General features: G+C 42.3%; 2 protein-coding genes across 2 annotated transcripts; one reads left to right on the top strand and one right to left on the bottom strand.

Moving 5' to 3' along the window:
- Nucleotides 1–470: 470 nt before the first annotated feature.
- On the top strand, nt 471–3147 carry fzd8a (frizzled class receptor 8a). The gene has a single exon (XM_083674062.1). The coding sequence runs from the start codon at nt 739–741 to the stop codon at nt 2629–2631; it is 1893 nt and encodes a 630-aa protein (XP_083530188.1). The 5' UTR covers nt 471–738; the 3' UTR covers nt 2632–3147.
- Nucleotides 3148–10661: 7514 nt separating this feature from the next.
- Nucleotides 10662–12509, bottom strand: gjd4 (gap junction protein delta 4; the record flags this gene model as incomplete). Its single annotated transcript, XM_083678495.1, has 2 exons — nt 10662–11848; nt 12446–12509. 2 exons carry the CDS (start codon nt 12507–12509, stop codon nt 10662–10664), a joined length of 1251 nt encoding a protein of 416 aa, XP_083534621.1.
- Between the last annotated feature and the right edge of the window lie 841 nt (nt 12510–13350).

Here is a 13350-nt window from a genome sequence, read left to right on the forward strand (position 1 = left end):
GTGCCCGTTCAATGATGGGTGTTGTTTTGATCAATTCTAACCAGTGGGTAAAGTCAGTGAAATTGGAGAAAAAAAAACTATAGCCATATGTTTGGGCAATTACAATCTAATAATTAGGCTCATCTATATGAATGTTCCAAAGGATGAGGACTGTTATCAAATCAATGCAATGAATAAGCTATTTCGGGGATCATTCAGTGGTGTATAGGTATTACCTTAATCATGGGTGCGTTATGCCTAAACACTAGGCTTAATGGTATGTGTCCAATATAATCGTAGGCAAGTGAAAAACAAACTAATGTCTATTTAACAAAACACCTTAAGAAAACTTGATTGACTTATCCCAAAGTTCCGCCCCTGCTGTTCTCTGATTAGACAGTCGAGCATGTGGGAGTGACTTCACCGCCTTCAGTATAAATATTCAAACGCGGCGCCCGTGGTACCACGATTTGTATGGGAAACAGAGCGGACAGCGCACATAACGAATGTAGTCGCTGTGTTTCGGAGACAGTAGGCACGATTTTAAACGTAGGCCTATCTACAATTTTAGGATCACGGGAACTGGTAGGGAGCCAAGAGGCTGCTCAAGGATGCAGTAGGCTGGAGCTATACTCATTGCAAGGGAGGAAAGCCGGTGTTTCGAATCTCTGCATCTCCTCAGCCATCTTGACTGCTCGCCTGAAGGCTATTTTCTACCCTCCGCTCTTCCTCTGAAAGTAAACACGGTTTGCACATTATATGCAACTCCGTGCCAAACAAGTAAAGCGAGATGGGTTCGCTGCACAGGTTCTGATTGGACTGGGCTCTCGCAAGATTGACGAGCAAGCGAGGACCACTTCTACACAGCTGTTTTATCAACAGAGGAGAGGGACGACGCGACAAAGGATGGAGTACTACCTGTTGGGGATATACCTGCTTCTTGCACTGGCTATTTTACCCAGATCTAGCGGCACCACGGCGAAGGAGATTACCTGTCAGGAGATAGCCGTGCCTCTGTGCAAAGGAATCGGCTACAACTACACCTACATGCCCAACCAATTCAACCACGATACACAGGACGAGGCAGGTTTGGAGGTGCACCAGTTCTGGCCTCTTGTTGAAATCCAATGTTCTCCGGACCTGAAGTTCTTTCTCTGCAGCATGTACACTCCTATTTGCCTTGAGGACTATAAAAAACCTTTGCCACCGTGCCGGAGCGTCTGCGAAAGAGCCCGGGCGGGCTGTGCGCCACTGATGAGACAGTATGGTTTTCCCTGGCCAGATAGAATGAAATGTGACTTACTACCGGTTCAAGGCAATCCGGACACACTGTGTATGGACTACAATAGAACTGACTCAACCACAGTTTCGCCGGTCCTCTCTAAACCAACCAACTATCCGGGTAAAGCGGTTAACCCACAGAAGAGTAAGAATGGACATAACCGACCCGGTAAATACAAACCACCGGCGTCTCCGTGCGAACCGGGGTGCAAGTGTCTTACGCCTATGGTACAAGTAAACACTGACCGACATCCACTCTACAACCGAGTAAAAACGGGCCAGATTACAAACTGCGCAATGCCCTGCCATAACCCATATTTTACCCAAGACGAGAGAACGTTTACTGCGTTTTGGATAGGACTGTGGTCTGTGTTATGTTTTGTGTCCACGTTTGCAACTGTAGCCACTTTTTTAATAGACATGGAGCGGTTTAAGTACCCCGAGAGGCCAATTATTTTTCTCTCCGCCTGTTACATGTTTGTTTCTATCGGGTATATCGTTCGATTAATCGCTGGACACGAAAAGGTGGCTTGCAACAGGGAGTATGATGTTGAACACATACACTATGAGACCACCGGCCCTGCACTCTGCACTGTTGTGTTTCTTTTGATTTACTTTTTCGGCATGGCCAGTTCTATTTGGTGGGTCATTCTGTCCCTGACCTGGTTTCTGGCCGCTGGGATGAAGTGGGGGAACGAGGCCATTGCAAGCTACTCTCAGTATTTTCACCTGGCTGCCTGGCTTATCCCCAGCATGAAATCTATTGCTGTTTTGGCCCTGAGTTCTGTGGACGGGGACTCTGTGGCCGGAATCTGCTACGTTGGCAATCAAAACTTGGACAATCTAAGAGGATTCGTATTGGCGCCCCTGGTAATCTATTTATTTATTGGCACTATGTTCCTCCTGGCAGGGTTTGTGTCACTGTTCAGGATACGCAGCGTCATCAAACAAGGTGGCACGAAAACGGACAAGCTGGAGAAGTTGATGATACGAATAGGGATATTTACAGTGTTGTATACTGTACCCGCCACCACTATAGTTGCGTGTTACTTCTATGAGCAACACAACAGACAAAGTTGGGAAATAACCCACAATTGCTCCTGCTTATTAGAGCAAGACCTCAAGAAGCCGGAATATGCTGTCTTCATGTTGAAGTACTTTATGTGCCTTTTGGTGGGCATCACGTCTGGCGTGTGGATTTGGTCGGGAAAAACACTAGAATCATGGAGGACGTTCTGCACGCGCTGTTGTTGGGGGAGCAAAGGTACCAGTGGCTCAATGTATAGTGATGTGAGCACAGGACTAACGTGGAGATCGGGCACTGCCAGCTCTGTGTCTTGCCCCAAGCAAATGCCATTGTCACAGGTTTGAAAAGAACCCATGGACTGCTAATTGTTTTGGAGATTGTCTCTCACTCTTTCACTAATTAGCATAGTAACGAACTGTTGATAGCATCTGTAAGGGAGCTGTTGAAGAACTGGTTAAAACAATGTACCTGGCATTAACACGAATTAATTCCTACCCATTTATATGTATAAAATGTTCAGACTGGTTCTTTATTTACGCATAGAAACATTTCGTTCCTAATTTAGGCTACTACATAGAAAATAACTTTGGTTTGTTAACATATGTTTAGTGCCAGGCAAACACAATTGTATAAATCAATCACAGTATCAAAGATGGTTTAAATTAAGCCTTAATAATGCCCCAAGTATTATACGGGTTGTTTTTTCATTGCAAAATGTATTTATATAATGTTAGTGTACAAACTGTAAATTATGTATAAAAGAAAATTTATAAGATATTGTGCATTTGTACAAAGTGTAGATGTCTCTTTGTGAAACCAAATATGACTTTTATTTTGACAATAAAAAAACAAAACATTTTGATAAATGTACACTTCTGTGTAACTTTTTAGAGTTGTCAATCTCCCACAATCACTCCTCTCTGTACTTTGTGGTTCCTTGCGGTCACCATGTTGAAAATGTCTGCAATAGATCCTTTTGTGAGTCTCGGCAAAAGGGAACCCTTTTAACCGTCAGAGACGTAATTAGAGGCAGGGGTTGAGTTGGAGCATCTCCATAATTGTTAAACTCTTCTTCACATGCTTGCCTAGGCTCGCTTCTTAATTTACTAAAAGAAGACCAAATGAATGGAGTTTAAATGCAGGGAAAGGGTTCTTTTCATCTGCGGAAACTTTGATCTTTCTTTAATAGCAAAGAATAAAGGTTACATGTAGTTTGAAGTGTCCGTCAGATGCACCAGGGTTCCCCTAAATGTCCAATTTGCGACCGTTTTGTTTTGATAGACGTTATTGAAATAAAGAACTTCGGGCTCTCACATTAATTTGTCACAACTGAACAGGTTACTGTTCACATTTTACGGAGCTGAATCGAAACATCTCTCACAACTTGTATTACTGAGAGAGTGCAAGGCCTTGACATGAATGATATTGAAATGGCAATGAAAGCCCCACAGGTGGTCTGTTCACATGATCTCACATTTTAGGACCCCCTGGGTGAGACATTGTAGCAACAAATGTATCTTTGTACCCGATTAACCCAATGCGTTGGCATATGATGATAAAATGTAATCCCAATTAGACATGTGCTTAATTGTCAGGTCAAACGTGACTGTTCCCTTGTGCTCAGACAGTTGATGGATTTTGGCGTTTGTGGCAAGCTGAACGTTATTTCAAGAAAGACACCTGCAATTGACAAGTTCTATTACTTTATCAAGACTTAAAATCTATATACCTTGTCTGTAGTGTAACCATTGTTAGGTGAGTTTTCATCATGGGACGCCGAGTTGAAATAATGTGACATTAGTTTATTTCACACTTCCCCCTTTTACATTTAAAAAAAATGCTATAACAACTGCAGTATTATAACTACGTAAAAAGTAGGCATTACTGCCCAAAGTGAGAGATTGGTTAAGAGGCCTACACAGCTGTAAAGTAGCCCATCTTGGTCAGGTTATCTGATTCTATCCATTTTGTGAAAATGATCATTCATTTAAATATTATAGGCTACGCTAGCCTTGTTGCTTTCTTTGTAGAAAGAAATGTCTGGAAAATCAAACGTAACCCGTGCAGACATTCTTTCGAATAAACGTTCACATTTTTGAACACTAAATCATACTCCCATCTAGCGGCGAAAGTAATGCTGCACATTTTATAATAAGGTGAGTGCTCTGACCAAGCACACCGCACCGGTCGGAGCATTCAATGGTCAGAGCATGCCCTAGCCTGGCTGTCCGTCAGAAAACCTTCTGTTTCTGGAGGAGGTCCCGAATCTGGGGGTTTTCTTTAAAGTGTCGAACTGTAATTCGGACTTCAATTTTTTGACTTTTAAATCAATGATACATAGCCATTGATTCTTGAAGAATTTAACTTATAAATGCCTCATGAGCTTAAATGAACTGTCTAACTCCCATTAGAACCCGCAATATAAGCTTGTTTTACTCCATTGTTTTACTACACTGTATAGCTTGAAAACATGGTTAGAACTATCATTTTGATCTCATGAATGGTCAGTCCTTGCATCCATACCTCTGTCTATGAAACTGAGAGTGAGAGTTACATTTCTCCAGCCCCTTCCCTCAGCTGTTTACCAAAAAAGTGGTGGGGAGCCCACTTTGTTGTTGTTTGAATTACAGATTGCACCTTAAAGAAAATAAAACACAAACCAAACCAGTGTCCTTAAGATGTGCTTCACATGTAATCAGCTGTGCCTCCAAATGGTTTTCGACTTGGTCTCTGTTTGTGTTCGTCTATGCCCTGACATGTTTTATATACAATATGTTGAATAGTTGTGTTGGTGTGTCAGTTTATATATTCCAGACTTTGTCCCCACATTGATTCCCTTTTCCATTTAAATTATTCATTTATCACAATCAATATTTTCGGTAAAAGTGGCCCTCTACCTCATTGACTGAATCATCATGTAGGCTGATGTGGATGATGATCACGTTGGCCTACCACTTGGCCTATGTGTGATGGGCCAAGGGCCACTCAATCACACAACATGGTCCTTTTTAAACTCCTTTGACCTTTTACAATGTAACATCAATCTTATAGTACAACTTCCTCCAAGCGTTTGTTATCCCAAGGTATATACAATATAGTTACAATTCAGCAACAGTACCATTCCCCATATACAGAGTGAAGTCCACTGCCAAATTAGAAATTTAGTCTTGAATATATCAGCTTGTGCTGTCAGCCAGAAAATGACCTCTCATCCTATGCAATGATTGACTTGTCTTATATTGTAATCAGTGGCTTCAGTGGAGCGTTGCCTTTATTTTGCTCCTCTCCCATGATAAGAGAAACACTCTGACATAGCTACCTATCAAATATTAATCAGGGCGTTTGATGAGCGAGAGACGCAGAGCACTGGAGAAAGGGTGATAGCCGGGTCATGATAGCATTATTAATGCTATCGATCGCTACCACAGCCTGTGGTTTTCATCTCCAAATGCACGAGGAGAGATGTGGAATATATCTACATCAGTCAACAGCCGTTGTGAGAGACACAACAACTCTGCAGCCTCAGATCATTTGTAATCAAAACCGATCTTTTCACTACGCTATCAAACCCAATCAACATTGCATCGTGTGAAAAGCACAACACAAATGTCATTAGATATTTGATCAATATCAATATCCAAACAAATGGCCTATTACTAGATAGATGTGCTAGATTAAGATAAGAGAATTGCCTTCATGATAGACCATACAGCTGGTGTGTCTGGATATCTGGAATGTGATGGGAGCGACAGTCTCATGTGTATACCTCCATGGATAAAGCATAGCCTGATCTCAGGACACTATGACCTCTTCAGATAAATGAGGGGGTTTGTGACCCCCAGTTCATAATCCCAATAGGCTATTTCAAACCACAGATGTTGTGAGATGACGAGTTTTAGAGACGTCTCTGTCAGAGATTTAAGAGTTGGGTCACAAGGGATATAAACTGCAGAGACACTGTTACGGTTTGGTTTGTTGGACAGAGAGTTCATTTGGTTCAGGTTTTAGGAAGATAGCCATTAACTCCTTAGATGAATAACACCATGTTGATAAAATGTTCTTACTAGATACAGAGTTACTACACATGTAGGGTATTGGGGCAACTTAATGCAAAGTGTGACCACATTTTCTAAAAGATCTTTCAAATATGAATTTCATTAAGGGTGTCATGCAGCGCTCATAATCAACCTACTAGAGGAGAACATTTGGAAATTATGATGTTTTGACATTTAATGTCTCTCTGTTCCCACTCTCTGATAGATTGGCTTTAAAATGTAAAGGTTTAATTAGACTGTGAACAGTGACAAGTGTCCTGTCAGCCCAATTAACCAGTTGGCCTGTACTGTACCCCAGTCACTAAATGACAGATTTGGGTAGGGAGAGAACTGTTATTGTGTGTGACAAAGATGTCAGCGTGACTGACAGCCTCCCTGGCTGCCAGCAATAAAGACCCTGCGGTGGAGAATTGTTCCAGCAGTGTGCTGCTTCTCCTGAGTTCCCATGCGATCCACAGCCCCCCCACACACGGGAGGAGAACACTGCGTTCCCTCTGTCCCCCTGTGGCTGACTGACACACACAAAAGGAAAAGTTTTCCTTTTATCTGAAGGACTGAGCGCTTTCCCAGACCTCTGCAAAGGACATTTTATTATATGACCACTAGGGGGCACTATGGACATGTGGAGGAAGAACTATGACATTGAATGTGTTTCGTTGTGGGAAAATGTCTTGTTGATTCCAGATGATAACATTTTGCCACAATGCCTCGTACCTACTACATCTCGAATAGCACTTGCATTGCAATTTAATAGCTGGAATTCTGAGCAAGTTGGTTCAAGAGGTCTAAAGATGATACTGTATGAGTCCTAGCTGCTAGTGTTATAAATCCAGTTGTCTCTCACTTTCACTTTGACTGAACCCATTGTGTTCATTTGAGGAAATTCCATATATATATATATAGTCCTGGGCAGCCAAAAGCTTTCTCTAGATGCTGCAGATGCTGGAACCTGTACGATTAGCTGTTAACATACTTTCCGATTTTTTCTTGTGTAACACTGAGTGGCTTCATGTTGGCAAAAAACAATAGATGTATTGCTTGAATTGGCATTGTCAAGAAAATAAACAAAACAGATTTTTAGCTATTTGATTTATTTTTGAAACGTTATTATAACATATCACACAAAAAAGTAGTCCCATTGGTTTGGTATACAGTATTTCAAACAGAAAGATTATTTCACAGTTTGCATCACTGGAGGGCAGTGTGTTGTTTGAAGTGAAAAGTGAAAGATCCACCAATGAATCAAACCAATTTATGTTACGTACAGGGAGACAGTGAGGGAACCCGATAGAAACGTTTAAATAGAAAATGCATGATCCCATATCACATGCATATCTGATTATAAGTCATTGAATGATAACTAGGTATGACATTTGAAACAAGCCTTTAAAAATCAGCATTTGAAATCTGGTAATGTTACAGTAAGAGTGGATCATGGTAAACAAATAAAATGACAAAACATGATTTTAGAAAGTAAATGAGGCAAAAGAATGTATCATCCACTTGTAGAGGTAATGCATTGACATGTATCTGTCATAAAGGCCTCCAAACACTTACTATATCTCCCACTACAGAAAATTAGAAAATAACTATTAAGTTAAACATTGCAACATCAATAAAACAGGGAGGGAGTTCAATGTCTGTTTTTTACATGTCTGCTAATACAACAAATTAAAAACTGTGTATCCTATTTCACATAGCATGTAGACAGATCATATGACAACACTTGTCTAACTCTCACCAGAGGGTAATAGTGCCTATAGTTCTCACTCATATTACAGTGGATCAGACTCCAGGGCGTATTACCTTTGTTGTCACCTTCAAAGAGACCAAAAGAGGACACAGAATAGCTCATCAAGATCAAAATCCCCTTTCACACAGATTGTACCCACAGCTACATAAATCAAATTCCACCCAAAATGATGTCAAATCTATATCTGGCTGAAGTTTACACTTCTCTGTTGGTTAGTCACTGGCTAAAACATGAATACAACATGCCTGTGACTTGTATCTGATAATATAGACACAAACGTTGATAAGCAAAGTCAAGGGATTCCAGTAATATGGAAAAAAAAACATAAGAATATAGCTGCAAACAGTGATGACCCAGCCTTTCGTAACATTTGATTTTTTTTAGAATATAACAGCCTTATTTTGTAAGTCATCGAATTTGGTTTAGGCACCACACCGTCAATCCCTCACTGTCAAGGGATGCCAATTTGAAAGTGGCAGCGGTGGGGTATCATCTCCGTCTGCCATGGGTTGGCATGTATTACTTAACTGGGGCACTAACCCTCTGCCCCAAGCTAGAATATATGCCTCATATATATGAATGTTTTAAATTCATGCCTTATCACAATGATGTTGAAAATATTATGCAATTATTTTGAGATTGAATGAACGTGAAGCAAGATATGACATGTGCAGTACTGTTTATAGTAGTACCTTTTGATGCACTGTGCACTCAATCTTTGAGATAACAAGACAAAATAATGATTTTTTTGGGGTGGAAAACAATAAACCCTAATAATAACAACAAGGTTCCAACTGTTTCTGGACTTGGACCCCTAACTTGCAGCAAGCAGATTGACAGTTCAGGAGATACAGTTTACACAACTGTCACAGCAATATCTTTCTCTGTCTATAAAAAAAGAAATGTATACAGTACTTAACAAAAATGTCTTTCACATCAATGACATCTCAGCAAAGGAGCCCCATTAATAAAACATTACAGTAATGCTCTGACAGATTTTATAGTGTGTAAAATCAATCAATTACTTCATACATACCGCTTTTGACACACGATTGACAGCACTGGTCGTGGAGTGTGGTGAACAACCCTCACAAATTAATTTGACCATGGAGGTGAAATGAAAGCCACTATGAGTGGCATCTGAACACTTGAAGGGTAGGCAACATCACAGTGTCCCGTTACACTGGAGCACGCTGCTCTATTTTGAGTGTGGGTATATGTCTAAAGCTCATACACTAAGCCCTTGGAGGCCTTGAAATAGAGTGACAAGCCATCTCCATAAATACAGATCCCAGCCGTGGCTGTAATTGCTTTGTGAGCCCATGTGGGCCAGAGGGCCGGCTTGTCCTTCATCTCTGTGGGAAGAAGAAAGAGCTCTGGAGCACCTTACAGGGAATTATCTTTTAACTCAACCTGACCCTGTGTCCATTAAGGCATCCAAACACCACACTGCAGGCGAAGGCTGCAGAAGTCCACCTTGACCCCTGTGACCACAGACAAAGGAGCAGGGCTCGAGAGTGATCACAATGCTCGGGGCATGGCCTGGACAGGTCAAGGCCTGCCTTTGTTTACTGACAGTGAGAGGGGGGCTTACACTACAGAAGCAACAGGTGGGTCACACACTTATAGATTTCCTCAAGGTTGGGCTTTACTGGAGGGCACTCAGGGTAGAGTGTCCTGGCATTCTCTCACTAAGAGAGTACACATGACTAGATTTAGACCATCCCTAGAGATATCTATGCTTATGCACTGATGATATAAGCCAATATATACACTCACTGAACACTTTATTAGGAACACCTGTACACCTTCTCATGGTGGAGGTGGTGTAATCGTGTGGGGAATGTTTTCTTGGCACACTTTGGGCCTGTTAATACCAATAAATCATCATTTGAATGCCACAGCCTATTTGTGTGTTGTTGCTGACCATGTGCATCCCTTCATGGCCACAATTTAGCCATTTTCTAATGGCTACTTCCAGCATGATAATGAACCATGTCACAAAGAAAAAGTCATCTCAAACTGTTTTCAAGAACATGACAATGAGTTCAGTGTTCTTCAGTGGCCTTCCCAGTCACCGGATCTGAAACCAATAGAACACCTTTGGGATGTGGTAGAACGGGAGATTCACAGGTTGAATGAAGGTGCACACATTTGCACACAAGTGCACCTGAAAAATCTGCAGGAAATGTCATCATGGACCAGAATCTCAAAGGAATGTTTCCAAGATCTTGTGGAATCAATGCCACGAAGAATTGAGGCTGAGAGCAAAGGGAGGCCCTACCCAATATTAGTATAGTGTTCCTAATAAAGTGTTCTGTGAGTGTATGTGTTCCTTATCATGCGGTCTAAAATAAATGAAGACAGAGCTGCATTTGATTATCCTGATGTAAAAGTGCTATCTGAATATCAGAATGCACTTGAGAATGATACAACATCTCCAACAGTTGCCACTGTATTAGCTGCATAGAATCTCTCACATCCCTCCCCTCATGGGCGGGCTTAATATCAACGCTATCACGTCTCAATCTGGTAATAAAAAACCTTGGAGCTCCAGCTATCTCAGTCACACCCACTCCGACCTCTTCTCCTGGCCCTCGCTGGTGTTGGACTGCATGTCCGCTGCTGTCATCTCCACCAGCGTGTACTGGCCCACTCTCCTGGTACACACCGCAGTTGCTGTGGAGACATCAGTGGCCTCTGTCCCAGGGGGGACCAGGTCCCGTCGTGGGGGCGGGGGAGGTTTGAGCCGGCCGCGTTTGCTAACTCGTATAGACCTGGGTGTCCCCATAGGGCACAATGCCATCTCACTGCCCTCCCCATCTGGACCCTCCTCCTGGGCTGGGGAGTAGTCATTGTTTCCGTTGGTGTTTGAGCCTGGATGGCCGGGGGTGAGAGGACCATGAGAGACAGAGGCGTGAGAGGCCCCCTCCAGATGGAAGCAGGACCCCTGACCAGCACCGGACTTACTGGCCCCTCTCTTCCGGAAGGATCCGGCCTCCACCAGGACCTGGGCCAGAGGAATGTTTGTGTCCACACCCCTGCTGCCAGGAGACGAAAGGTAATACTGCTCCTCCTCATACATCTTTTCCACCAGCATCTTCCTCTTTCTCTTCTGCCTCACTGAGCGCTTGATGGCACAGATGAAGTCTGCAATGTTAAGCAGAAGGGACAGAGCACCCACCCCCAGCATGAAGTTGAGCATCACAGTCTTCTCTGTGGGTCTGGAGATGTAGCAGTCCACCTGGGTGGTGCAGGGGGTCTGTTGGCACAAAAACCTCCTGGGGATGTAGAAACCAAACAGGTAGTAGTGTGCCGCCCCAAACCCGGCCTCCAACAGTATCCTAAGCATCAGATGGAAAATATAGGCTCCTGTAAAGCGCTGTATCCTGCCCTGCTCAACCTGAAGAGCTGTCTTACTCATGGCGGTCTTCCTGAAAGACTCCTGGTGGATCTTGTACAGAGGTCCAGCTTTGACTCTGTCTGAGATCTCATGGTCCAGGGTGAGGCCTGAAGACACCTTATGGATGACGTAGATGACAAATATCATATACGGGAGACAGAGGGTGACTAATTGGACTAGCCAGAAGCGGAACACTGAGATGGGAGAGAATAAGTCATAACACACATTGGCGCAGCCCGGCTGTATGGTGTTACATACAAAACGTTCCTGTTCGTCCTGGTAGAGGGGATATCCAGCAAACAGGAGCACCAGGATCCGGAGTAAAATCATCATGATCAGCCACACCTTCCCTAAAAGACAGTGAAAAGGGAGAATTAGAGATGCAGTCAGATAAACTCTGTTCAATGTATTATGTGTATGGAGTGATTGAATATTTTCAAAGATGTTGTTTTTCATTTGCTCATATCTTTCTGCTATTATTTGATTTAACAGCCTGATATCTATTAAAGTCATAGACCTACAAAAAGTATTTTTGCATCCACATATTTTGGTTATTTAATAGAAATATTAAAACTACTTTTAGCCTCAACTTTAATTTGGTTAAGTTATATATCTAATGCAATGTCAGTTTTTATGGTTTTCATGAATGCAGGAAAATCTATTTGCAATTTTTCACTGAACATCTGTAAACATATTAAGAAAATAGATTCTGCCTCTGAAATGGAATCAAAATAAACAGATTATTTTTCAGATGGGAGATGCCATAACTAATGGGTTGTGTCAGCAGTGAACAGAGGCACAAAACAAAGCAATACATACAACTGTCTTAAACTGCACTTTCCTAGAAAAGAGCATATACATAACATACAGTGTATAGTATTTGAAATACAAAATCCCTTTCATAATGACACATCCAATAATTGTTCTGTTCTATGACAAATACTCACCTGCTAAAGTGATATTGTGGTTCAGAGAGATGAAGATCACTTCAGAGGCGCTCTGTCTCCCCATGTCTACAGATGAAGGCCCCCTGAATCCCTGCAGTCTCCCTCCAGGCCTGAGTCTTAACCACTCAATCACTAGGACACAGTCCACTCCTGTCCCAACGAGGGATACAACCACTTGAGGGGGGGCAAATAACCTCCAGGTAAAAATAAAGAAAACACAATGGTAACTATAGGCTACAGTCCAGTCCTATCAGAAGTATCTCCCAGGCCTTGATTGATAAATTCATCTGGGGGCCATCTCCCTTGAGTCGTGAGTCTCCCTGCGCCACGGTCCCTGCGCCGCCTGTCTTACCTCTGGCTCTGCCAGCGACAACTGTTCTCAGACAACAGAAGACGGCAGACGTGAGCCCCATTGTAGGGCTATTCTTACCCCAGCAGAGGCACGTCGCCATCCTGGCATTGCTGAGATATTTTGGTGCTGGTTGTCCTTACAGGAAAATAACAAGCCTCCGGTTTACTCATTAAATTGCTGTATTAAGTTCTCATGCACAATGGAAAGCACTTCAAAACTAGCCCCCACCCCTGACAAGGGGGTTTTCTTCACATTGCAAAGTCATGTTAGGATGGAGTATCTATGTTCCATTGCAAATGATGTTGATACAGTATGATTGATGACAAGCTAAACAATTGCCTCTATATTTGTCATGAAACCATAAATGAAACCATACCTGTTGGTCATGGTGAAGGCATTCATTCTATCTGATGTATTCTGACCTTGCTAAGCCTTGATAGTGAACACAGTTAGATAGAGACTGATAGTCAGGAGCTGAAGTTAATATTTATTTAATATCTTTCTTTATGCTAATGTATATTTTCTTGTAATATCACAATCCCTCAAATGTTAT

This window comes from Argentina silus (assembly GCF_951799395.1).
Source record: "Argentina silus genome assembly, chromosome: 1".
NCBI lineage: Eukaryota > Metazoa > Chordata > Actinopteri > Argentiniformes > Argentinidae > Argentina > Argentina silus.

Bases quoted from the DNA above. Each gene is read 5' to 3' on its own strand.
- fzd8a (XM_083674062.1), top strand. From the start codon at position 739: ATGCAACTCCGTGCCAAACAAGTAAAGCGAGATGGGTTCGCTGCACAG.